The sequence below is a fragment of the Balaenoptera musculus genome, chromosome 21, assembly GCF_009873245.2.
Source record: "Balaenoptera musculus isolate JJ_BM4_2016_0621 chromosome 21, mBalMus1.pri.v3, whole genome shotgun sequence".
Lineage (NCBI taxonomy): Eukaryota > Metazoa > Chordata > Mammalia > Artiodactyla > Balaenopteridae > Balaenoptera > Balaenoptera musculus.
This window is the reverse complement of record NC_045805.1, coordinates 23,170,236-23,194,001: the sequence shown is the minus strand read 5'-3', so window position 1 is coordinate 23,194,001 and position 23,766 is coordinate 23,170,236. Positions and strand designations below refer to the sequence as shown.

General features: G+C 35.2%; 1 protein-coding gene across 2 annotated transcripts in view; it reads right to left on the bottom strand.

The window, feature by feature from the left end:
• The window catches only part of TNKS (tankyrase), a 182,220-nt gene that overhangs the window by 14,349 nt on the left and 144,105 nt on the right, over nt 1-23,766 (bottom strand). For both annotated transcript variants that reach the window (XM_036838654.1, XM_036838655.1), the window contains exons 14-20: nt 20,600-20,745; nt 18,176-18,341; nt 16,608-16,827; nt 16,197-16,306; nt 9,804-9,992; nt 7,666-7,903; nt 6,994-7,076 (exon numbers count right to left, since the gene is read on the bottom strand). In XM_036838654.1, the coding sequence (XP_036694549.1) occupies nt 6,994-7,076; nt 7,666-7,903; nt 9,804-9,992; nt 16,197-16,306; nt 16,608-16,827; nt 18,176-18,341; nt 20,600-20,745 (1,152 nt within the window). The remainder of the gene's footprint in view (nt 1-6,993; nt 7,077-7,665; nt 7,904-9,803; nt 9,993-16,196; nt 16,307-16,607; nt 16,828-18,175; nt 18,342-20,599; nt 20,746-23,766) is intronic.

Genomic DNA, 23,766 nt, shown 5'->3' with positions numbered 1-23,766 from the left:
TTCCATTTGCCTTCAATGCTATAGCATCCAGTCAAATTAAGAAAATTCTTCTGTTTCCTTTATAAGCATGAACTTACAATCTTCTTAAAGTTGCCCCCATAAACTTATCAGCTTTTTGCTCACTTGAAATACTCCCTAATTTGCTTTCAGTCAATGGAGAATTAAAATAGGAGAAATAATGCTATAGAAGTATAAAATGATCACTGCTATTTTTCCTTTTGATTATTTAATTCTACCACATTTTGCTTGCCTCAAGATATAAGAGGGAACAACCAGTAGCTTGAAAATGGGGAAATACCAGATCCCAATATCCAGAAGGTAGCAGAGGTGAATGGTAGGGAACGGGAGAGGTGTTCAGCATAATGAAACAGAAGAAGCTTTAGGGAAGTAGCATTTATATAAAAATAAGAAAGGACTTCCTAGTGCTAAGAAGTATCAGAGCATGGAAAAGGCTGCTTTAGGAAGTAGTAAGATTTATATCACAAGCATTTAGTTAGATTACAGACCATTTTATATAGAAACTATATAAAGAATTCCAATTTGGAGAAGAAAAAAGAGAGTAGATAGATGGTTTTTAAGCTCTCTTCTAAATTCTCAGATCTAACAATCCCTGAAGCCTAACATACATTCTATTTTTGTACAAAACAATGGTTTTAAATTTTTGGTTATTTGTCCCTGTAGATGGAGACGGTTAGCTGCCACGACTCAAAATTACCAGATTCCTTTGTTGACTAAAAGGAACTGTGACTCTACCGTCACCCAGTGGCAGTGTTCTGAAGGCACAGGGTGAAATCTTGGGCGGCCACATTTCTTGAGGGATGAACTGCAATTTTCAGCTCAGAAGAAGCTGGCCCTCTGACAGCCCAAATACTACTTCACAAGATTAGCCGTTGATTTTTTCTTTCCTCTGGAAATTGAGAAATCCTTTGAGAGACACTCTTTTTCCCACTCAAACAAGATATTTTTATCTATCCATAGCTCTCTCTACCTTTATCCTTGCACATAGCATTTTAAAAAACTGACATATTAGGCCTGGAGCTCTGATGATTTTTATTGTCAAAATGAAATACTATATAGTGAGTCCGATCACCTCAGTGCAAAAAGCATACATCATTCATTCTTGGAAATAGTTTACTTTATTGCTCCTAAGTGGCCATTTAAGAAATAATCGCTCCATTGCACAAAATGGGCAGTTCACTTCCAATCACCCGACGGAAGTTTTCAGCAGAGCTTTTAAAAAGCAACAGTTCTGAAATATGCATCTTTGAGACAGAATAGATCACAACATAATAGGAGTCTTCACATTTTTAGCTAGATGTGATTTTAATATAATTTGGAAACCATGCACAAGGTTTACTACGTTACTGATATTCCATTTTTTTTTCCTTCTAAACTTCACATAAGGTTGACATAAAAACAGGATCTCATATCTATGTGGTAGCTTCAATTTAAAGAGTCCTTAGCTTTTCTGAATTGATACGTTATCGTGTATGTCTGAAAGAAGCAGAAACCAGGCCAGCAAAACATAGTATTAGCTTCTAGAGAAGAAATGGAGAACATTTGATACATTTGTTCATTTTATATGTAGCTCCAATCGTGAATGAAATGAATACCTTATTTAATACTCACAATGACTCATGAAATACTATTACTGTCCTTATGAGAAAATTAAGGCACAGTGAAGCCATGAAAATAGTACACAGAAGAGCTGAAATGTATTGCCATACTTGTCTTTCCTCTTGCTTTTCTTAAAAAGGATGACTAAAAAGTTAAAATAACTAAACATTAAATTTAGTTGCTTTGAGTTACATGGTACCCTATTTGTCCTCATATTTATCGGAATTGGCAACTGGAAAACCTTAAATGACAAGCTAAAGAATTTAGATTTATGTTCACTAATCATTCATTCATACATAATATATTTAATGAGTACCTTCTGTATGCTAGATATTTCCAAAAAAGTAACTAATTAAACATTTCATTTAATTCTAAAACAACCCACTTCAGCTCAGAAAGGTAAATAACTGGTCCAAATTGGTAGTAAAAGAGTGGAGCCAGGGAACAAACAATCCTACCACTACAGATCATGCTATTTCCTCTACCAAGGAGATAAAAGGTAAACACAAATATTTGGTAAAGGTTGGTAAATGTTTTGGAGGAACCCCTATGGGAACTCTTAGGAAGATTACTTACTGGCTTGAGGCTACAAGTAGGGGAGGGAACAAAGAAAGGACTAGGAAGGGGGTCAGGAAAGGTTCTTAGAAGAAAGTAATAATTCAGCTAAGGAAGAGGACTTAGGCAGAGGAAGAAGGGAAGGGTGTTTAAGACAAAGGGAAGAGCATGTGCAAAAGGAAAATCAAGTGAGAGACTATAGAACATTTGAGAGACTCTAGTAATAAAGTTCATAATGATTAGCGTATAATGTACATACAGGAAGAAAAGAAGGGATGGACAGAGCAGCAGGCCAAGAGCAGATCTAATGGGCTTTACACACCACGTTAAGACAGTGTCCAAAACGTCCAAGGACACCTTTTCAGCAGAGCAAAACAAAGTTGTCTTTCAGGAGGATGGTGGTATGAAGGGCAGATCTGGAAGGGAAAGTGACTGAGAACAAGATGACGACAGGGTGGAGTGGATTGGAAGGGATGAATCGGGGAGCAATTTCAAAGGGACAGATGACAGGGCCCGGTAAATAGAAACGGTTAAGGAAAAAAAAAAATGGGGGTAAAGATTATTCCAAAATTCTGAAGCTGAGTGAATATGAGATTATTGTGTTAATAAAAGAAATGGAAATAACTGGAAGTAAAACAGGCTAGTTGGATTTTAGATATGTTTCTCCAAGATTCAAGGCTTTTATACTGCTAGAAATATTTTTCTGAAAATTATCTTTAAATTAACTCATTTTAAAAAAACACAAAACCTTAACTTAGTTACATCCAGGAAATTACAAGTTTGTTGGGCCAGTTATTTATATTTAGCACACATTAAAACCAAATTATAGGGCTTCCCTGGTGGCGCAGTGCTTGAGAATCTGCCTGCCAATGCAGGGGACATGGGTTCGAGCCCTGGTCTGGGAAGATCCCACATGCCGTGGAGCAACTGGGCCCGTGAGCCACAACTACTGAGCCTGCGCGTCTGGAGCCTGTGCTCCGCAACAAGAGAGGCCGCGACAGTGAGAGGCCCGCGCACCGCGATGAAGAGTGGCCCCCGCTTGCCACAACCAAAGAAAGCCCTCGCACAGAAACGAAGACCTAACACAGCCAAAAATAAATAAATAAATAAATAAATTTAAGAACAGTTTTTTTAAAAAAACAAAAAAAAACAAATTATAATCTTTAAAATGAATATTATCCATGTATCAGCTAAGCCATCTTGCACATAAAGCAAATGTCACTTCAAGAGTGTTACTTTAAGAAGGGTTGCCTCTTGTTTCTAAGATTTATTCATTTTCTCTGGGGTGGAGTGAGAAGAACTGGAGTTTTAATGAAAAAGGCCTTTCTTTTACTTGGGCTTAAAAGATTGCAGGCTAGAGTAACAGTAATTAGAACTAACTTTACAATCATGTTCATAATGAATTTCTTGAGTCCATGCCTTTGTCTTTAGATTCTGAAATAAAAATTTATATGGTCACTTTTCATGAAAAGTGTGGACCATAAATATGTTCACAAGGAATCTTCCAAGTCATGGCATTTATGTTCCAGGAATTGCAATGTAAATCAAATCAGTCTTTCCCACAGAAAAAGTATTCTAGTCAGGAAGCTATGTTATAGAGGAAGGGCCAAAGTGACACTGGTACTATACTTAACTAACTATAAAGGACATAGGTATGTATTATTTAATATAGAACTGGCAAAGTATATATGACAAACAAGTCAAGTTAGTTAAGAGACTTCTGAGAGAATAACTGTGAAGGTAAGAGGTGAGGCTATGATGCTATGATTCAGAGGAAGGACGTTTCCCTGGAACCAGAAATGAAAGAACTATGTTCCCCACTCCACTGAGAGAGAAGAATCTATCAGTAGGAACAGAGGCAATAAGATATTATGTGTCAAAGCATCTCAGGAAACAGAATGACTCTGCCTTAAGCTCAGTAGACAGGAACTAAATGGCTACAATACATACACCCTAACACTTCCCCTCACCTCACAAATACCTTGCCCTCATCATATATTACCGGACTGACATGTTAATGGCAGAATGTTAATGGCAGAAAATGCTCTGGGTAAGTTATGGAAAGGGTTACAGAAGGTAACTTAATAATTCAGCCTGTAGTCAAAATAAAACTTTGATTGCTTGAAGATTGGGCCAAAAGACAGTCACACAGAGTTCAGTACAATGAATGGCAATATCATTTGTCTGGAGGAAAGAACTATGCTAGGTAATACACAGTAAATGGAAGAGTCAACATATTGATAAAAAAAAAAAGATACAGAAATTATTCTGGCAAAAGGAAAATCAATGGAACCATTTACCCAGAACAAAACTGAAGCGAAAAAGATAACAATGAAACTGATGAAACCAGGATAAGCTGTCAAAAGGACCAACTGTTAAGACTAAACTATTAAACTATTAAAATCAATAAAATGAGATAACCAGGCCACAGGAAATCAGTTACTATAAAAGAGAATATATAAAGTAAAACAGAAAAAAGAAAACATAAAATTATGATGCGAACTGACTAAAAGAGTAGAAACTGAACTCTTTTGAAAAACGGTTAATTGGAATGATTTAAATTAGCGTCTTTGTTTTTATTAAGCAAAGATATGTGAAATTTCACAGTTATTGTGGATATGATTTGGGAAGAAGGGAGATGGCTGGAATATGGCTTTAGCAGAGGATACTGCTTCTACAACAGCTTTAATACCTTCAAGGGAAGGATAAGGGAAAAAGAGTCTTACTGTTTAGGCTATTCTCATAAGAAATCTCCAAACCAGAGGGTGAATCAATGGCAGGTGAAGCTTAAAGGAAAAGGAAATTATTATAGCAGTTTATGAAGTCCTCCCCACCAGACAGAAGACACAACTGATGTTTCATTAAAGTATATTTTAAAAACTGGCACAGAAGCATCTGACTGGGAATTTTAACTATCTGGACTTTTGAAAGTATTATTATATTTTACAGGTAAGGCAAGTGATAGGTTAAATGCCTTAATCAGAATCAAGGTCTTCTTTTAGTCCAGTGCTATTTCTACCCAACTGTTTTGATCATCAAGAGCATTAAAGATCAACTACAATATATAATATGAAGAAATTCAGCTAAAAAAAAAAAAGACATTAGAAAATCTTAACATTGTAATTGATATGAAAAAGACCTGGGGTTTTTAATTAACTCTAAACTGACTACATGCTTACAAAGAAATCAGATGGGGCAAAGAGGCCAGTGAAGAATTTGGACACTATATCCATATAAAGAATAACTGAAAAAGAAGATGAATTTATGCTAAATTAGGAGAAACTCTGTAAGGGTGGGTGGTTGGTTGGTTGGAAGGGTAAATCCATGATAAGTTGACTAGGTCTTAGAAATATAAGAAGGGCTATATTATGTTGTAGTGAGCTGAATGGTGGCCCTCAAAAAGATATGTCCATGTTCCAATCCCCAGAACTTGCAAAGAATCTTTTTTGAAAAACTTTTTTTACATCTTTGCAGATGTAAATTCAGTTAAGGATCTTGAGATACGGAGATCATCTAGGACTATATGGGGAGGCCTTAAACTCAATGCAAGTGTCCTTACAAAAGACACACAGAATACTTCTAGACACAGACACAGAGAAGGCATGGTGAAGATAGAAGCAGAGATTGGAAGGATGTGGCCAGAAGCCAAAGGGGCCTAGAAGCTGGCAGAGGCATGGGGCAGATTCTCCCCTAGAGCCTCTGTAGGGAGTGCAGCCCTGCCGATACCTTGATTTTGAACTTCAGGCCTCCAGAACTGTGAGGGAATAAATTTCTGTTGTTTAAGCCACAGATCTGTGGGAAATTGTTATGGCAGCCCTTTGAAACTAATGCTAGTCTAATATGTAGACTAGAGGTTAGATTTCTGTGCAAAACAGGGTAAAATGTAAACATAAGATTAATAGATTATACATGGGGCAGATTTGGGTGTACTTTAAATTACAAGCATTTTATCATACCTGCCCAAATTGTAACAAGTTATTGTCCCACATGGATATAAAAAGGGTAATTCTTACATCTGGGAGAATGACTTAGTGACCTCTAAAGATCCTTCCCATTCTAAGACTCTACGTGTATTAGTAATAGTCAAGTCAAACTCAGGAATTTATTATTTGATAGTTAATGGTAATAAAATCATACAGTGATAAGTTAAAAACTCATTATCCTGTATAAAAACAGAATGACAAACAGAAGGATCTTAATTCATAAACACCCTAATGACGACTTCATACTAAGACCTTCACAGCCATTTCAGATATATCTGAAAATAGGCTAAGTCTATAAGCATATGGCCAAGTTTTGGTTCAGCATTATTTTAGGCTCCAACTAGACAATGGAAACTTCATAAAGAAGCAATTTTTAAATCGTACACTTGCCCAAGAATTATTTTGCTATCCAATTTAATGGATAATTGCTTCATGAAGATTTTGCTAAATAGTTAACATAAAAATTTCTCACTGGTTTTAAGTGGAGTCTAGTCACATTGGTAATAAAATGAGATGGATAACGGCTAACACTTTTTGGAAACAAAATAATGAGGAAAGATTTTGATAACATTCTTTTGCAGGGGTTTCATGGCCTAAGTTTTGATATGTAATAAAACATATTGAGCCAGACTGCGTATAAAGATACAACGAAATAACAGACTCTCATCATCTGTTAGACAACTTTGGAAAGAAGTATAAAAATACTAGATTCCTCTAGCTTTTTCAGAAATTTGTTTTGAGTTTTAAAAGAGCAGCGAAGAAGCAAAAAAGAAAGAACAAGTGGCAATTAATAACTCAATATTAAATTAAAAAGACTCAACTATATATGAGAGCTTACCTGTTCTGTTTCAAAGATGTCCCGAAGGTGTTCAAGACCAAGGCTTTTCAGGAACTGGCTAATATTCATGTCAAGACCAGCAACTAAAACAGACATACATTAAAGTTTTTCAGAAAGAAGTTTATCAATCTAAAGGAAGTTCCAGTATTTATTTAAAGCCGTGGCTCTTTGACACCCTTGGCTGTGCAGATGATTTTACTTCAAGTTATCTCGGAATTTGATGGGGAAATAAAAGCAGAGTTTATCTTATCAGTAGTACTTATATTAATATTATAAAGCATAATATAATGCTTTTAGTGAAATATTTAACAGTGGAATTTAAAAATCCAAATTTATCAGCTATTGTTTCAGCTTTCATTTATCAGCTATTGTTTCAGTTTTCATTTCTTACATAATCTCTCAGTATTTTTCTGATATAATTTCAGTAATAAGACTCACTCAGTTCAATAAGATACTATGGTTGGAAAAGGATATACTGGGATATACATAAGTAAGAACAAAGTAGATGCCAAAGAATTTATTCTACGAAGACATATTTCTTATAAGCTGTTTGTGTACATGAAAACTTACAGACAGGATGTCTTTAAGTGAGGTGTTCAATAATTACCAATAGAAAAGTGAATCTGTTCATTTAAAACCGCAAAACCAATACGCGTTCACAGGTGTACTTGCCTTCTCCTTCCTTCCTTTCTGCGCCCGCTGCGCCATCCCCAGCGTTAGACGCTCCTCCTACTGCCAGTTCTGCTAAGGGGCCGGTGAGGTTGTCTATGCTGCTAGCAGCAGACAGGCAGGAGGGGGTGGACGCTGGTGAGATCAGAGAGGCACTCACTACAGTAGCCTGAGGTTTAAAACAGGTAGGCAAGGCCTCTGGGGGCATGGCGTCTATCAGCAAAGCTCTGATATCGTCAGCCTAAAAAAAATAAATAAATAAAATAAAATAACACAAAAAATTACGTTTTAAAACAATAAGTTTCTCACTAAGGACAAAATGCTTAGTGAATTTTTCCTTTAATGGATGCTCCATTATTCCCTGTTGGTTTCTGATCATTCCTTCCTCCTTCCTTCTCTGATCCACAGCTCCAAAGAGTCCCAGTAGTTTCAATAGGTAGAATGGAGAAACTATACAATTTAAAAAAAATATCTCATCTTTTGAAGATCTAATGTGCAGCTTGGTGACTATAGTTAATAATACTGTACTATATTCTTGAAATTTGCTGAGAGTAGATCTTAAGTATTCTCACCGCACACACAGAAAAAAGTTAACTATGAAAAAAATCCAAGAATGTGAACTATGTTGACTCCTAGAAATACTTTTTAACACTAAATGAAAAGTGTGCACACAATTGTTCATACTTATTACACATGTATTCAAAGGACATGTAAATTAACAAAGATCTGAATAGAGTTAATAAAATAAAATATTTCATCTTTCATCTAAAAAGGAGCACATTTTAGAATGCTGATTCTCAATCATCTCTTCTTTAGAAGGAGTTTCCATACATAGTATGTTTTGGTTATGCTTAACTACAATAATTTTTGTTCAGTTATTTAGTGCATACTTAATAACTTAATGTACAATTAAAATCTGGTGAAGTATTAAAGGGACAGCACTTATTTTGGCTAGCTTATTCACGAACTCTACAGTCTGCTAGGCACAACTGCTGTTAGAGTATGTGGGAGATTGTCCCCAAAGACAGCCTGCAATCAATTCTTTCTTCCATGTACATCTGTGCCCCTCCTTCCATCAGAGGTGGCACCTCCCTTCCCTGGAATCTGGGTTGCCTATGAGTTTCTGGGACCAATAGAATGTAGAGGAAGTGATGTTCTGAGGCTTTTGAGCCAGGCTTTAAAAGGATTGGCAGTTTCTACTTCTTTTCTCTTAGAAGTCATCTTCCCATGCTGTAAAGAAATTTGAACTAGACCATTGAGTGTGAGATACTACACAGAGAGAGGTACTGTAGGATTTAAGGCCATCCGAGATGCTGCAGCCTCAGCTGAGCTCCCAGCTAAAGGGAGCTGCCAGCACAGCAGAACTGCCTAGCTGAGCCCAGTCAACCCAGAGAACTTGAGGAATTATAACTGTGAGTGGCACTGTATTAGCCACTCACTTGGTTTTGGTTAAGCTACTAAGTGTTTTGAAAATTGTTTGTTACTCAGCAACAGATATATAAAACACAATGTGGCTTAGAAAAGTATTTTTGGTTAAAAAATTCTAAATTATGTGACCATACAGTAACTCCCTGATTTCCAGAAAATTCAGGAAAGATGTTTCTGTACTGTGTTTAATTCTGTAGTTAAATAGCATTTAACCACAAAAATTTAATTCTTGATTTTGAAACTATTTCTACAATATATCAGTTTACTTTTCCATCTTCAGAAGAATGATATACTGCTTAGAAGATAATTTTTCTTTGACTATCTCACCCCCTTAGGTAAATTACCATGAACATCAGATGCTCTAGAATAATAAGCCAAAGTAGAAGGTGTTAAGATATTTTACGAATACAATCTATATACAAGTTTTTCTATGAAGATATTTTACGAATACAATCTATATACAAGTTTTTCTATGATTCATGTTTTCCCTCCAAGTTAAGTATGGCAAAAAAAATTAACTTACTGCTTAGTTTGCCTTAATAGTTTTAAATTATATAAAAATGAGAACTTAAAAAAATTCATAAGGAAGGAAATTTGTTCTTCTTCCAAGAGATATATGCACCACTAGAGGTAAACCTGTTAAGCCCTGGAATTTACTGTCATTTCTGAAAGTATAACAAGTAATTCTAAATATTTTGAAATGAGGACTTAACCGTTGCCAGATCTAAAGGTGTCTGGCCTTCTTGGTTCTTCATAGTTGGATCTGCACCATGTGCCAGGAGTAGGGCACAAAGCTGTGTCCTGCCTTTTTGGGCTGCTTCGTGAAGAGGAGTAAATGCCCACTTGTCTGTTGCATTTACACATGTGTTGTATTTTATCAGTAACGCTGCGATGTCCACATGCTGAAGAAAAACAAAAGGATGCCAAGAGGTAAGAATGAGATTATTTGGTAAAGCTCCTTCAGTTACACTTGTTTTTATTTAACATTTCATTCCCTCTATATCTCTATTCTCATCCTTAACAGAAGTTTCTTCTATAAAAAAAGAATATTCATTGCACCCCTCCACCTCTATTTTGGACTTCATCTTTTCTTGCTTCCTCTAAAATATCAATTCCACAATTATTCTGTTACCCTGTAATTCTTCATGGGAGCTTTTAAAAACTTTTTTATTCAGCCTTATATTCAGATTTATCTTAAAAATAAACATATAAGATGAAACTATTACCTGACTCCAAGTTTCCTAATAATGGGCTAATTTGTCTGTCAAACTTTTCAAACCAGCGTCCTATAAGCATTGCTTCTCTTATCTCCCCATTTCTCTTTCTAACCTATTGCAACCTGATCTATTTATTGAAAGCACTCATCTCAAAGCTTCTCAATGTTCTTTCTTCAGCCTTTGGGAAAGTAACATAACAAAACAACATTTTACAAAAATTCGTCTGTCGAGCCAAAATGACTTAGGGGGTGGAGGAAATGTCAGCTGCAGACGCATTAACTAATAACCTGGGCATGAGGTGATAAGATCCTCAACTGTGATGGTTAGAGAAGAACAGAAAAGAAGAGCTAAATTTGAGAAATTTTGAAGGCAAAAAAATCGGGTTTTAGAAAGACAAATTAACCACAGAGGAAGAAAGATGAAAAAAAAAAGTCAAAGGTGACTGCCTTTTTTCTTTTTTAATTTGGTCTAGAAGATTAAGAAAAAAAAAAAGGTAGATGGAAGCATTAACAGAAATTGAGTAGCAGAAGTTTAATTAGGAATGAAACTATAAGGAAGGTTCACTTGGGGTATGTGGTTTCTGAGGTAAAATATCTAAGTAATGATGTTCTGTAAATGGTTTCACACAAAAGGTCAGAGCACAGATAAGAGGGTCATTTACTTATTCACTTACTCTCTCTTACCGACTCACCCACCAACCAAACATTTGCTGAACACCTATCTGAAGCTGAATTTCATGAGAATGGGAAGAGATGGGGAAAGTACGGACAGAAGTATCCCAGGATAGAATATAGGGCATGTTTCTTCAAATTTTCCTTTAAAATTCCTTAATATTTTCTTTGCTCTCTTGAAGACACTCACTTCAAAAAGAATACGTACTTCTTCTGAGGTAGTATTAAAGTTTTTTTTTTTAATATAATTCAAATATTTGTTAATTTTAGGAAAAGTGATTTCAGAAAACAGAAGAAAATTTACTAGGAAAATACAAATCAGACAACTTCTAAGAAAGCTTCCATATTTGCTCTGACAATATAAAGACAACAACAACAATAAAAAAGAGCATAATCAGACTAGGGCTTCTGAGAACAGGCCATGTTTTGTGATCTTTTGGGGATTATGAATGAGATACATCATGATTATAAAATTGATTCTAACACAAAAGATAAAAATAGGTAACATTTGTAGTACTATCAAAATCACTTAAAACAAAACAGACCCCAGTGATTTATCTCCCTTATTCAAAGGATATATGTTGAAAAGAATAGTTATTTTTGTTCAAGCACGGAGTAATTTCAAGCTTCTCCCCAGTAAGGATATGGGGTGTTTAAACTAGGTTCCTGATGATTAGTTTTATTCTACTCCCATTTGGGTTGGCAGTATAATATAATTTGGTAGACTAATTTGTATAGGCTTCCAAAATTAGACAGTCCAAGGAAAATTATGTGTGTGTGTGTATAAAATGAATCATATATACGGTATGTATTATTAAACTTTCTTTATATTAAATTTATAGTTTATGCTTAGAGAAACCAGTTACATGCTTATTAAATTTGCTGACAAACATCTGAAACAGCAATAAACAGGAAATATACTGCTACCTAAGTAGACTAAAAACACAATTCTTAAATCTTTTAAATAGCCACACCACTGGGGCAAAAAAAGTAACTGAAATTTAAGGCTGACAAATGCAATAAATAAGCTACAGCTCAGTCCTATACAATACATAAGAGCAAAGTATTGAACTAAAAGGTCTAGAAAAGGAATTGAACTCTGCTGGAATGTTTGCAGGAGTCAATTTAATATGGTTTCAAAATTCAGCTGCAACACAAAATGCTTTAAACGACAAATGCAACAAAAAACACTGCAAGGGCCCTAATTTAATTTTAGAAAGTTGGGAAGTAGGGAGAAGAGAAACGTGTTTGGGTTCCAGTTAGAGCAATTTAATTGTACGACAATGTCATGAAATTCCCCTAACATTATACATTTTAGAGAAGGCATTAAAAAATGAAAAATTTGAGAGAGAAAACTCAGCAAATTGATTTACTCTTATGAGATAATAGAAAACTACATGCTGTGTGGTAAATAAATATCAATGCCTTATATCTACTGAAGAGCAAAAAAATTAGTTGTCTTCTATAAATGTATATTAAAAAAATAATATAAGGCATTAAAATACAAAACCACTAAACAGGATAATGCACCTTACCATTAATATATACTCTCATGAAATCTGTAACTTTTATTTAAACTTCTTAAACTATGTCTTTGTTTCTCCTTTTGGAAAAACTGAAGTGGTAAGTTCTTTCTACATAAAAAGGCCCAAAGACACACAGAGAGCTGACAGAGCTCTCCAGAGGAAAAAAGGTAAAATATGTATCAAAGAATGATGACCAATAAATGACAGCTTAAGTAACTTGATGCAATTTCAGATCTCTCACACAATTATTTTATCTGCAGGCTATCAGCCATTACCCACTGCTGAAGTCAATTACTCTGTCCATTTAATACTGATATTGAGCCGGTCAAACATACAGCTAACTCCTAAGGCTGTGAGCTGTAAAAGTGACACACAGACCTTATTCTGACCGGCCCAGTATGAGGGCTGTGTGGATCGAGTTATCTCATAATAACTGTATTCCCTTGGATGTGGATAGAATGCACTTTCCACACGCATGGTCTTACCTAATTATCACAATAACCCTGTAAAGATGGTCTCAGCATCTAAGTTTTACCAGTGAGGACAGTGAAGATTAGAAAGATGAAGGCACTTGCTGAAGACCTGTGGGTTATGGAGGAAAAGATTAAAGGCTAGATCCCAGGTGTTCAGATTGCAAGTTCAGGTCTCCATTTCGCCACATCTGCCTGCATGGTCTCGCTAGACTAAAACACAAGCGTCATTTCCTGACAAGTTGAAAATGGCAGAGAGTATGATATCAGGGAAAAGCTATTTAAGTACAGATCATTGGGTAACCCTATACCTAAAACTACTCTACCAATAGCCTTATTTTAAATATAGAAGCCTCTATTCCATACAGAGTGTCACCAAAATCTCCTTCACAAAAGTATCGTTTCAGGGCAGTACATCATATACAACATGCAGCCAGGCCAGTCCAAGCACCACTGATATTAATACTATATAACCAGTGTTCTGCCACCCTAACAGAGACCTATAATTTCATTAAAATATCCAGCCAAGGCTTATGTGCTATATGAATAAAAAGGGGCTTTGGAAAGACATATGGATTTATATGTCTAGAGATAATGAAAATATAATTATATCTACCCCTTAGCTAAAGTAAGATAAAGTAGCTTAAACATTTTTTATATCATGGTTAACCTTGGTCCTTATTTTAAGTCTACTAATTGAGATTGAGATAAATACAGATTTGATGTGGTTACTGACAACAGGTTATATGATATACAAATTGCATTAGATAAAATTATTTCGTAGAGCAGAGATTCTCAATGGAGGGAATGACCTTACCTACTGCCAACTGAAAATCACTATGAGATGTTACTGGGGGTGGGAGGGTGGGTATATGTTGCACCTGGTAAAAACATGGTAACCAAAACAAGTCAAGAAACCACCAAAGTAAAGGTTTTAGTGAATAAGAGTACATAGTCATTAGCTCACAGATATTCGATTTTTAAGTTTCCAAGTTTAATACAAGAAGGATTTGTAGAGTGAGTCAAAAAATCCACCCACACACTGAGGCAAAAGTACTTGCTACAAACATACTGTCTAGCTCATTAGCATTCTTTAGTAGAAGGATGGGATGAACCAGGTTGATTGAAACCTCTACCAAATGCCCTCTACACAGCCTGGAGAACTTTCTCTTCATTTTTACCTCCATAAGCTACATTCATTTACAAAGAGCTCAGCAGTAGGGATGTGATAAAAAAGCAGGATAACATAAAAAGAGAGAATGAAACTAAAAATGCTCATGATCTTTCTCACTTGGAGTTTGAAGAGGAGAGCAGGAGTTGTGGATAATGGTGAAATAAGTTTATGAAAACAGAACAGCGGGCCTCTGGTCAGGAGGCGGACTGCATTACACTCCTTCAGCTAATGGCAAGATAGCTGCAAGGGAATACGAACAAAGACCAGGCCGTCCTGCACTCTACCTTATTATATTTAGCCACAAAAGAGAACCACTATAAATTTTCTTTCTTTCACACTGGTCACAAATTGACACATATGTGTAATAAGTAGAATCTCAACACCTTTCCCATCAGAAGAATGGGAATTAAAAGGTAAAATACTTAAACCTTAAAAATTTAGTTTTACTTTTTTCATCCTCAGTGACAACTATGAAAGCTATGAAAGGAAAAGACTGATGGGACTGAACTTTTCCACATCCACAAACTATGAGATATACTGAAAACACAGTACATAGATCCACATAGTCTACACAGTTGACAGTTTATGTTTTATTAGATCAAGTCAAGAAGTATAATTCTACTGCCTATACCTATCCTCACTCATTAGTAGATTTATACAGAAGTTAAAAGACACTGATCCCATCAGCTTTATAAAATCTTAACTGATAAACTTTTAACTGAGGCTTAGCTTCATGGAATACAATACGGAGAGAAGGATCATGCTAGGAAGTGCTGGACATTATTCTCCAAATGATACATATCTATACTTATAACTCAAAGGTAAAAGGATTATACATACATGTATATGTAGTATATTAGCAGTAAATATTTAGCATGCCTGGTTTTCAGTAGAAATACACGTTGTACAGTGAAATTGAGAATTTTATATGAAAGAAGGCTAAAAGAAAATTCTAATGATTTTAATAAAAGATTAATTATCTTTGAAAAGATAACTTTAAATACAGAAGTTTCAAGAGGATTTCAGTACTCATAATATATTAATTAAATCTGATAACTTTCAATTAGCATATATCACACTTGGAAGTAAAATTTTCTTTCCTTTCTGTCCAACTTGAAACCAGATTGTTTGCTTTCCTTGACTATTCCCACCCAGACATGTCATCTCCCTGAAATACTGGCCTTTGAGAGGGGGCATGAGAAGATGCAGATATTCTCATTATGAAGGGCAAGGGAGAAGACAGTAAGAGAATACGGAAATCATGGTGATTAGTTTTTACTTATAGACTGTCAGGCTTTTGCAAATCTAGAAACTGTCCTCACCAATAATGATTCCATCTATGAGAGCCCCTAGTATGTACATTCTGGCACGTGTGCACCTTTACAGTCAAATAGGGATTCTGACAAGCACAAAAGCATTCTTCTTCTTCCTGTGTGATTCATCAGACCTAAAGTGGGCCTTGGTGACTTCCAGGCAGTCAGTCCAACAAATGTCAAGGCACTGGAATACAACCCTCTTCCTCTTTCAGCTGATGATTACAGATTACAGTTACAGGGCTTTGCAAGAATCAACTGCGACTTTCACTGTGGGGTTTCAGCTAGTCATCTGAACTCTATGAAACCATATATACCAATAGCTCAACCATTTACTTGAATCTTTCTAAGATGCTGATGATAAACATAAGCAAGCATAATTTCCATGCCTATAGAGGAACCTCCTGGCTTTCATAGTTTCTAAAATCTACTTAAGGTAGAGTTAAGATTTATTATCTACATCAATAAATATTAACTGAGCAGCCATTACATACCAATTATTGTGCTAGATAATGTGAAGAGACCAAAAAGCTATAAAAAGTATGGTCCTTGGCCAAAAGTATGGTCCTTGGCCTATGCCTAACTGAGAAGGCTAGAAACACTCTGAATAGTAAGATTAAAATTGTGCTAAATTATGCTGTTGGTTAGATATCTACTTATTGCATGCATGGTATGCATTTAACAAAGTAGTAAATATCAGTGACGTTTTCTAGACTTTAACTTTAGCATGCTCACCCCATAGGATGCTGCATTGTGAAGAGGAATTAAACCACCTTTGTCTTGGGCATTAACATCTGCTCCGTGCTCTAGAAGATATTCAGCTACTTCCAGGTTATTGTAGCCTGCTGTTAGAATGAAAAAAGGCAAACGTCAGCTTAAAAGAAAAAGAAAAATATGTATATAAATGATAAGGACTAGAAAACATTAACACTTTTTGCTTTAAAAGCTAAAACTATCACATAATTAAGAATAAGACATTTACAATAAGAAATTTTTATAATTTATAATAAGAAATTACATAAAATAACATCAATCAAGCATTTTCTGAGTAGTACTCTTCATGCTCAGCATTTCTTTCATCTTCTGGTGAGCTGTATTAGGTATCTAAGAAAGGTCATGAGCCTTGGAAGCGCTGGTGATGCTTACCTGCCAAGTGCAGAGGGGTTGAGTTTCTGCCTTGGGTGTCTCGGCAGTTGATATTCTCTGGGGTACAGAGCTTCTGCACTCTTGCCAGGCAGCCCTTCTTGGCAGCATCCAACAAAGCAGCATCTCCTCTCAGTAAGTCCTGAATATCTGTGTCTCCTTCTTTTACCAAATCTAAAGGTGTATTTCCATCTCTGTTCTTTTTAGTCGGATCTGCTCCATGCTACAAAATGACCAAATAGGGTTTGTGTTTTCTGTAGTATCTTTGTTAAGTTTTGTTTCTTTATTTTTAACTTCACCTTCACTCATCCAAAGAAAGATTATCTATTCTATACGCATTGTAAAAAAACAGAGGCAATATTCGGTCTTTCTTGCAAAATTCCTACTTAGCAATATACTGGATCAGCTTTCTAACTATCAATACTTCCCAACCAAAGCCCCAAGCCTCAGGATCAACAGTGATGGTGAGTGGGAAAGGTGTCGAGTGTCTTTTACTTTTCGTATCATATACTTTCTCAGACTCCAAGCTGTCTTCAGAAACCACTTTTCCTTTTAATCATGGCCTGGATATTAATGTTGACCAGATTTCAATTATATAGAGATATTCAGTGTTGATGAAGTGAGAAGAGGAAGACACACAGGTGGAAAAAGTGCTTAATTCCAAATGGAATCAATAAAAAGAAAGTTTGGTAATTTCAAAATATTTCCATTGTAAGTCTTAGAACCTATCATGAAATCAGGTAGAAATGTATTAACAGTTAATTTGATTTTAAAAGTTTAATCATCTATACCTATGAAATAAAGTCAATAAAAGTCAAGAATCTTTATTACAGGCCTGACACAGACTGCTATAGGCCCAATGGAGAAATTTGGAATAATCAACCTAGACAATGAATTCACATTGTCCTAGAAGTTATTTCTTATAACCAGTGATAATAAAAATGAGTATCAAATACAGTGTTATTCTCAAAACTCATAAGAACATACTTGATCCCGTGAAAGTGGCAGGAGAAGAATTTTATATTTAACCAGGACAAGTTTTTCTCTAGTTTAAAAAAAAAGAGGAAATGACATAAATACATGTCCACTCATTTTTCACATCTTTTAATTAATTTCACATCTTTTAATTTAACTTCATATCCTTTAATGTTTAAATAATGCTTAATAATTAGAAATGAGCTTGTTAACAATAATAAAATAGCTAGTAAGAAGAAAAAATCAAACTTGATGGAAAAACTTGGTTCTTCTCGTACAAATGTTTTCCGATATTAATACTGTAAGTATCAGATAAGCTATGCAATCTAATTCAACTCTTTCCAAAACCTACCTTGTTGAATTGTGATGAACTCAACATAATCAAGTCAGTTCAGAAAGGCACTTCAGACATTACTCAAAGCTATGTGAGTATCATGATATCACACTTAAACATCCCCCTAAAATAGAAAATGGAAGCAGTCTCTACAGCACTTACTGTACTGTATTATAGAATAATTTACTCTGATGTAATTTTATATCCTAACCAAATAATAAATATAATTACTTTATATTTTATAATTTTTAAAATTACATACTTTTAAAAGGAGCTTGCAGATTTCATATTTTCCTTTAGCTGCTGCTTCATGTAGAGGGGTAAATTTCCATAAGTCTGCCACATTGACAGAAGCCCCATGCCTTACCAAGAGCTCAGCTACTTCATAGTGTCCATATGAACAAGCATTATGAAGAGGCACCAGGCCACTAAACAAAAGAAAATTATTTTAAAGACATCCAACAAATCTTTGCATTAAAATGATATGTATAATAAAAATAATTCTCTATGGCATTGACTATACTGAACACTCACTTAAAAAAAAAATTCTCCTCTGATCTTGAAGATAGCATCATCCATTTCCAAATTAGGATTAACAATTTCAAAAATTTCAAAAATCTCCCTTTCAATATAAGGACCTTGCTTAGTTTCTTGGTGATGGATATAAATTTCACAGCAATCTTTATTCTTAAAATACATATAGATATACCCATAAAAAAAGGTTTTATTATAGTACTTTTTTTTTTTAAAGTATTTGTTTATTTATTTATTTATAGCTGTGTTGGGTCTTCGTTTCTGTGCAAGGGTTTTCTCTAGTTGTGGCAAGCGGGGGCCACTCTTCATTGCGGTGCGCGGGCCTCTCACTGTCGCGGCCTCTCTTGTTGCGGAGCACAGGCTCCAGACGCGCAGGCTCAGTAATTGTGGCTCACGGGCCCAGCCGCTCCGCGGCACGTGGGATCCTCCCAGACCAGGGCACGAACCCATGTCCCCTGCATTGGCAGGCGTATTCTCAACCACTGTGCCACCAGGGAAGCCCCTATAATACTTTTAATTCAGGTTTCATCCTGGCAATATAAAGAGCAACACTACAAAGTGATTTCAGGAATAACTAATTAATAATCTGGTTTTATCATCTCTCATATTTTCTTCCACTTGGGTCTTCCTAGTGAAAATTGTAGGCTTGCTTACTTATAAAATACACAATGCAATTTAACTTATTTACTTAGGCAAGTTCAACCTTCTGTTTTTGACTTTTTTTTTTATTCTTAAAAATTCAGTAGCGGTTTCTGTGCATAGATTTAAATATTTAGGTGCCAAGCAATGAAAACTCAAAATCCAAGTGATAGAGAAACTTCAGTATTCAGTAAAGAAAATAATGAAATCAACCATAAACACTAGTCAGATGAGCAAACTATCCTGTGATGACTCTAAGTTCTGATTGGAAGGCAGCTGGCATTCTAAAAGGACAAAGATGTCCCCATAAAAAAGGGTGCATCAAAAGGATAAGTTTAAGTTGCACTTAGTATACAGCAAACACAAGTTAGTACCTTTTTACTTAGAGAGATCAGGTTTTTCTGTTTTTGTTTTTAATGTTTTGAGACCAAAAATACTGACTGCTAAAATGGGGCAACAGAGGGACTTCCCTGGCGGTCCAGTGATTGAGACTCTGTGCTTCCAATGCAGGGGGTGCAGGTTCAATCCCTGGTCGGGGAACTAAGATCCCGCGAGGAGCAGCCAAAATTAAAGGCGGGGGGGTGCTGATGGCAATAGAAACAAATGTTGGTTCCTCTCTAACGCACCATAATACTTTGAAAGAGCTAGTGATAATATTATTAAATATTCATGTCTGCTGTGTCCCTTTTAAAAGATAAATAAACCCAAAATGGTTAACTGAGGTCTAAGTTGTGTGGTTTAATTCTACAGCAGTCTGGTATGTAATTACACAGAAAGGTGCTTATTTATATTTTGAGATGATATGAAATTAACTCAGGATATGGAAGCTCATTTCAGTTAAAACTTCCTTCTTGCTTTTCTAAATAGCTTCCATGGCTGCTTTAAACTCTGTCTAGATAAATTAAAACAGTTCAGTAAACTAATATAAAAATAGAGAATATCTGAATGAGTAAAAATAAAATTATGTTTCTATTAATATGACTTTGGGATGGGTGGCTTCTTTTAGGAGGAGATTATACATTTTTAATAGCAAAAAAAGGGATGAACAATAAATTACAAACTATATAAACACATGTACATAATGCAATAAAATACTATATATAGGCATTAAAAGGATGAAATGAACTATTAAGTACTGACACGGAAAGACATTCAAGATATACTACTGGGTGAAAAAGGCAAATTGCAAAGCAGACCGTGTGGAGTGACATCATCATTTACGTTAAAAACAAGCTCCACCACAACAGCACACACACTGCGACAGGTCCTTCAAAACTCCAGACAGTTACAACAAAATTTTGATGCTGTAATCTCTAGGAGGTGGAGTGAAAGGGACTTTTCACTTTCTATACTACACATTTCCATAATGTTTTAATTTATGCTTTAAACTTAAAAAAAAAACATGCATTACTTTTTTAATAGGGAAAAAAAATCTAAAACTTCAAAACTATAAAGAAAAGAAATTTTAAGTGTCAAGAAAATGAATCCCAAACAGTGCAATTCTAATGCATACCCTTTGTCTTTGGCATGGACATCGGCACCATGGTGTAGGAGGTACTCCACGACAGACACACGGTTATAGCCTGCCGCAAAGTGTAGGGGTGTGGAATGCCGGCCCTCTAAATCTCTGCAGTTCACATTCTGAGGGCTGCAAAGTTGCTTTTACGGCACACACACACAGACAAACACAAAAAGCACGTTAGTATTTATTCATAGAACTCACTCCAAAATACTGCAGACATCTTGGATAAATTGTATTTTTCTAATGAATATTTCTTTCCAAAGATTAGATAATACAAGTGATGTTTTAAAATCAGCACAATGTTTGGCTTTACAGTGTCTACAAATGTTCCGTTTGCAAAGCTATTTAATCTTTTTCAACATTTCCTCGCCAAAATCTTAATCCAAAAGAAAAACCCATAATAAGGCAAGCATTTCCAAGGCAAATGGTGCCTTCCTTCTTCACAGTTATAAGGCTTTCCTCCCCGAGACTGCCTGTAACAGCCTGTATGCTTGTACCAGCACGCTCTTAGCCACTCTTTGCTCAAATAAGACCAACCCTGGTTGACTGCAGAATTACCCAGAATTCTTGCCTCCTTTGACGTGGCAAGCAAGAAGGCTCTGGAAAAATTACATTAATTCTGTCTGGGCCATCCACTTGGCCCTTCGATCCATCTCAGCAAAGCCATGCAGTCAACAATGTTTTACTTGATCTTTGAGGGGATACTTGTCTAAGTCTACAAGTCAGATTGATTCTGATCATATTCTAGTTTTTGGCCTTCTATCTCCTTCAGCTGTATCCTCCAAATCTCTTCTCTTTCACCTATTCTCCTTTTGAATATTATCATTTCAGCACAAGCTCAACTGTTTGCTTACAAAGCAGTAGAAGCAAAGTTAGGCCAGAGCAGTTGCATCGCTGATGGTGACAGATGGACTACAATAAAAATATCTGAGTAACAATTTATAAAGAATTTCACATTTTTTCAGTGAGAGGATTATTATCTATGTGTGAAAACAATCATCATCTCCATTTTACAGATAAATAAACCAAGGCTCAGAGAAGTTAAGTGACATCCTTTTTCATACAGGTGGTAAGGGGTAGAATAAAAACTCAAACCCCACTTTCCTGATTCTTAATCTTTTGATCTTCTTGCTACATCATTGCTTACCTACTTAATTACCCAAATTCAGGGAAGTGATGAGAAGAGAGGTAATAAAAAGAAGAATTCTTAAGTTAAAAAAGCAGAGAAAAACAGTGACATTTTCTAGGCTACAGGTATGATGGCAAGGGCTTTCATATAGCTCACTGTAATGAGCTATTGTAATATAAAAACTCTGAACCTGGAAGATATCTATGGAGATACTGAGGAGGGGCTGGTAGGGTAAAAACAGGGCTTTTCAGGTGGTACAATTTTTATATGACAGAAGGAAGTCTGGGCATAAGGGAGAGACTAAAATCTGAAGAGCCACTGTCATCTGGCCAGGTTATATCTTTTCATGACAACTGAGCCTGTGGCAAATTTTATATATTTTATTAATATATTAAGTATAGAATCAAAAAACAAAATTAAATAGAAATAAATAAATATATAAACTAGAAAGAAAGGCTACCAAAATTGACAATAAACACCTTCTATGGTGTCTTACATGATTGAAGCTACTTCCTGCTGCTGCTGCTTTTATTCTAGTTCTTTATATTCTAAGTTAGTTTTTTTTTCTTTTGCAGAGAACAGTGACAAAATGGTGATGAGGTAGGGAATGAAACCCAATTTATTTTACCTTATTTTATTTTTTTATTAACAAAAAGAAAGCCAATTCTGCTATTAAATATTTGCTTTTTACTATTTGGAAGTTCTTTTATCCTCTATTCTATTTTAATTTCTTTTTGAATGCCAAGGCAATTTTTACATCCTTCCTATCTGCTTCTCAAATACTTTACTCAGCAAACAGCCTTTTTTTCTAATAACTGATTTCTAATGCTTTCTAAAGCCTCTAAGGAAGGAAGTTTACCATGCTTAATTCTCACTTAATTTGTGCTTTGTTTTCTTCTGCCATTTCTACTCTATTCATAAAAATATATTTGGTCTTTATTGTGAATGGATTGTTTAAGAAACCTGGAAGCTGTGGCATGGTTTCTAATACATACAAGATGTCGGAATTAAAACCTACACATTAAAAAAATAATAAACTATTAATTTAATTATAATGGGCACATATAGCAATTCTAGCACTGGGGTTATCATGCTGTGATACAGAAAAGGAGTCCTAATCACTTTTATATTTTAAGATTTTATTAGGATACATTTCAAATCATAAAAGTATTTTTAAGAAAAATATATATAATTTCAGATCTAAGAGAAATTTAAAATTTCTCTCTAGTGGCTATTATGACTGAAATTTACTATTTTCCTTTAAATAACTTAGATGTTAATGTAAGATGGAAGAGAGGTTGGAAGTAGCCACATAATGCAACAAAAATAAAATTTCTAGGCAACAGAGTTTAGAAAGCGTTTACTGTCGTTTTCAACCAGTATACATCATCGAGAGTACTAAAATCTGTTTGCTAAAAATCACAAAATCCAAGTTTGCTTAATAAGAAATGACAATAAGAAATGAGCAAGATTAGTTTGTAAAAAATAAGCTGGTAAGATTATCAATACCAAATTTGCAATTAGCTTTTCTTTAAAAAAAGGAAAAAAAAATAAAACTACAAGACCAATCCCCAAACAAAAACAAAACTCATATCCCTTTCTGCTATCTTCATCCAGACATGAATGATTATAGATGCGAAGTGCATGTGTTTTAAAAAGGCATATTCAATATTAGAATATAATTTTATATTTGAAAAACTTCAATCTATAATCATTGTTTCTACACCACAGGTAAAGGCTGATAAAATTTCCTCGGCAAGCAATGACATAGGAGAGAAGACCCGTCTTCTGCGTGTAATTCGTTCCAAATGGTTGCAGGATCGCAAGGATGCTTTCCCAGAGCAAACGTGAGAATCTCTTGGAAAAGGTCAAGAACATTGTTTCAAACTTTACTGTACTATTACCTGGGCTTGAACTAGCTTGGAAATTTATGAAAGTGGCCAAAATAACATTTTAATTAATAAAAGTGGAAATAAAAAGAGCATCCATATAACCAGAAGTAAAGTGACTAGAAGGTGGTTTAATGTAA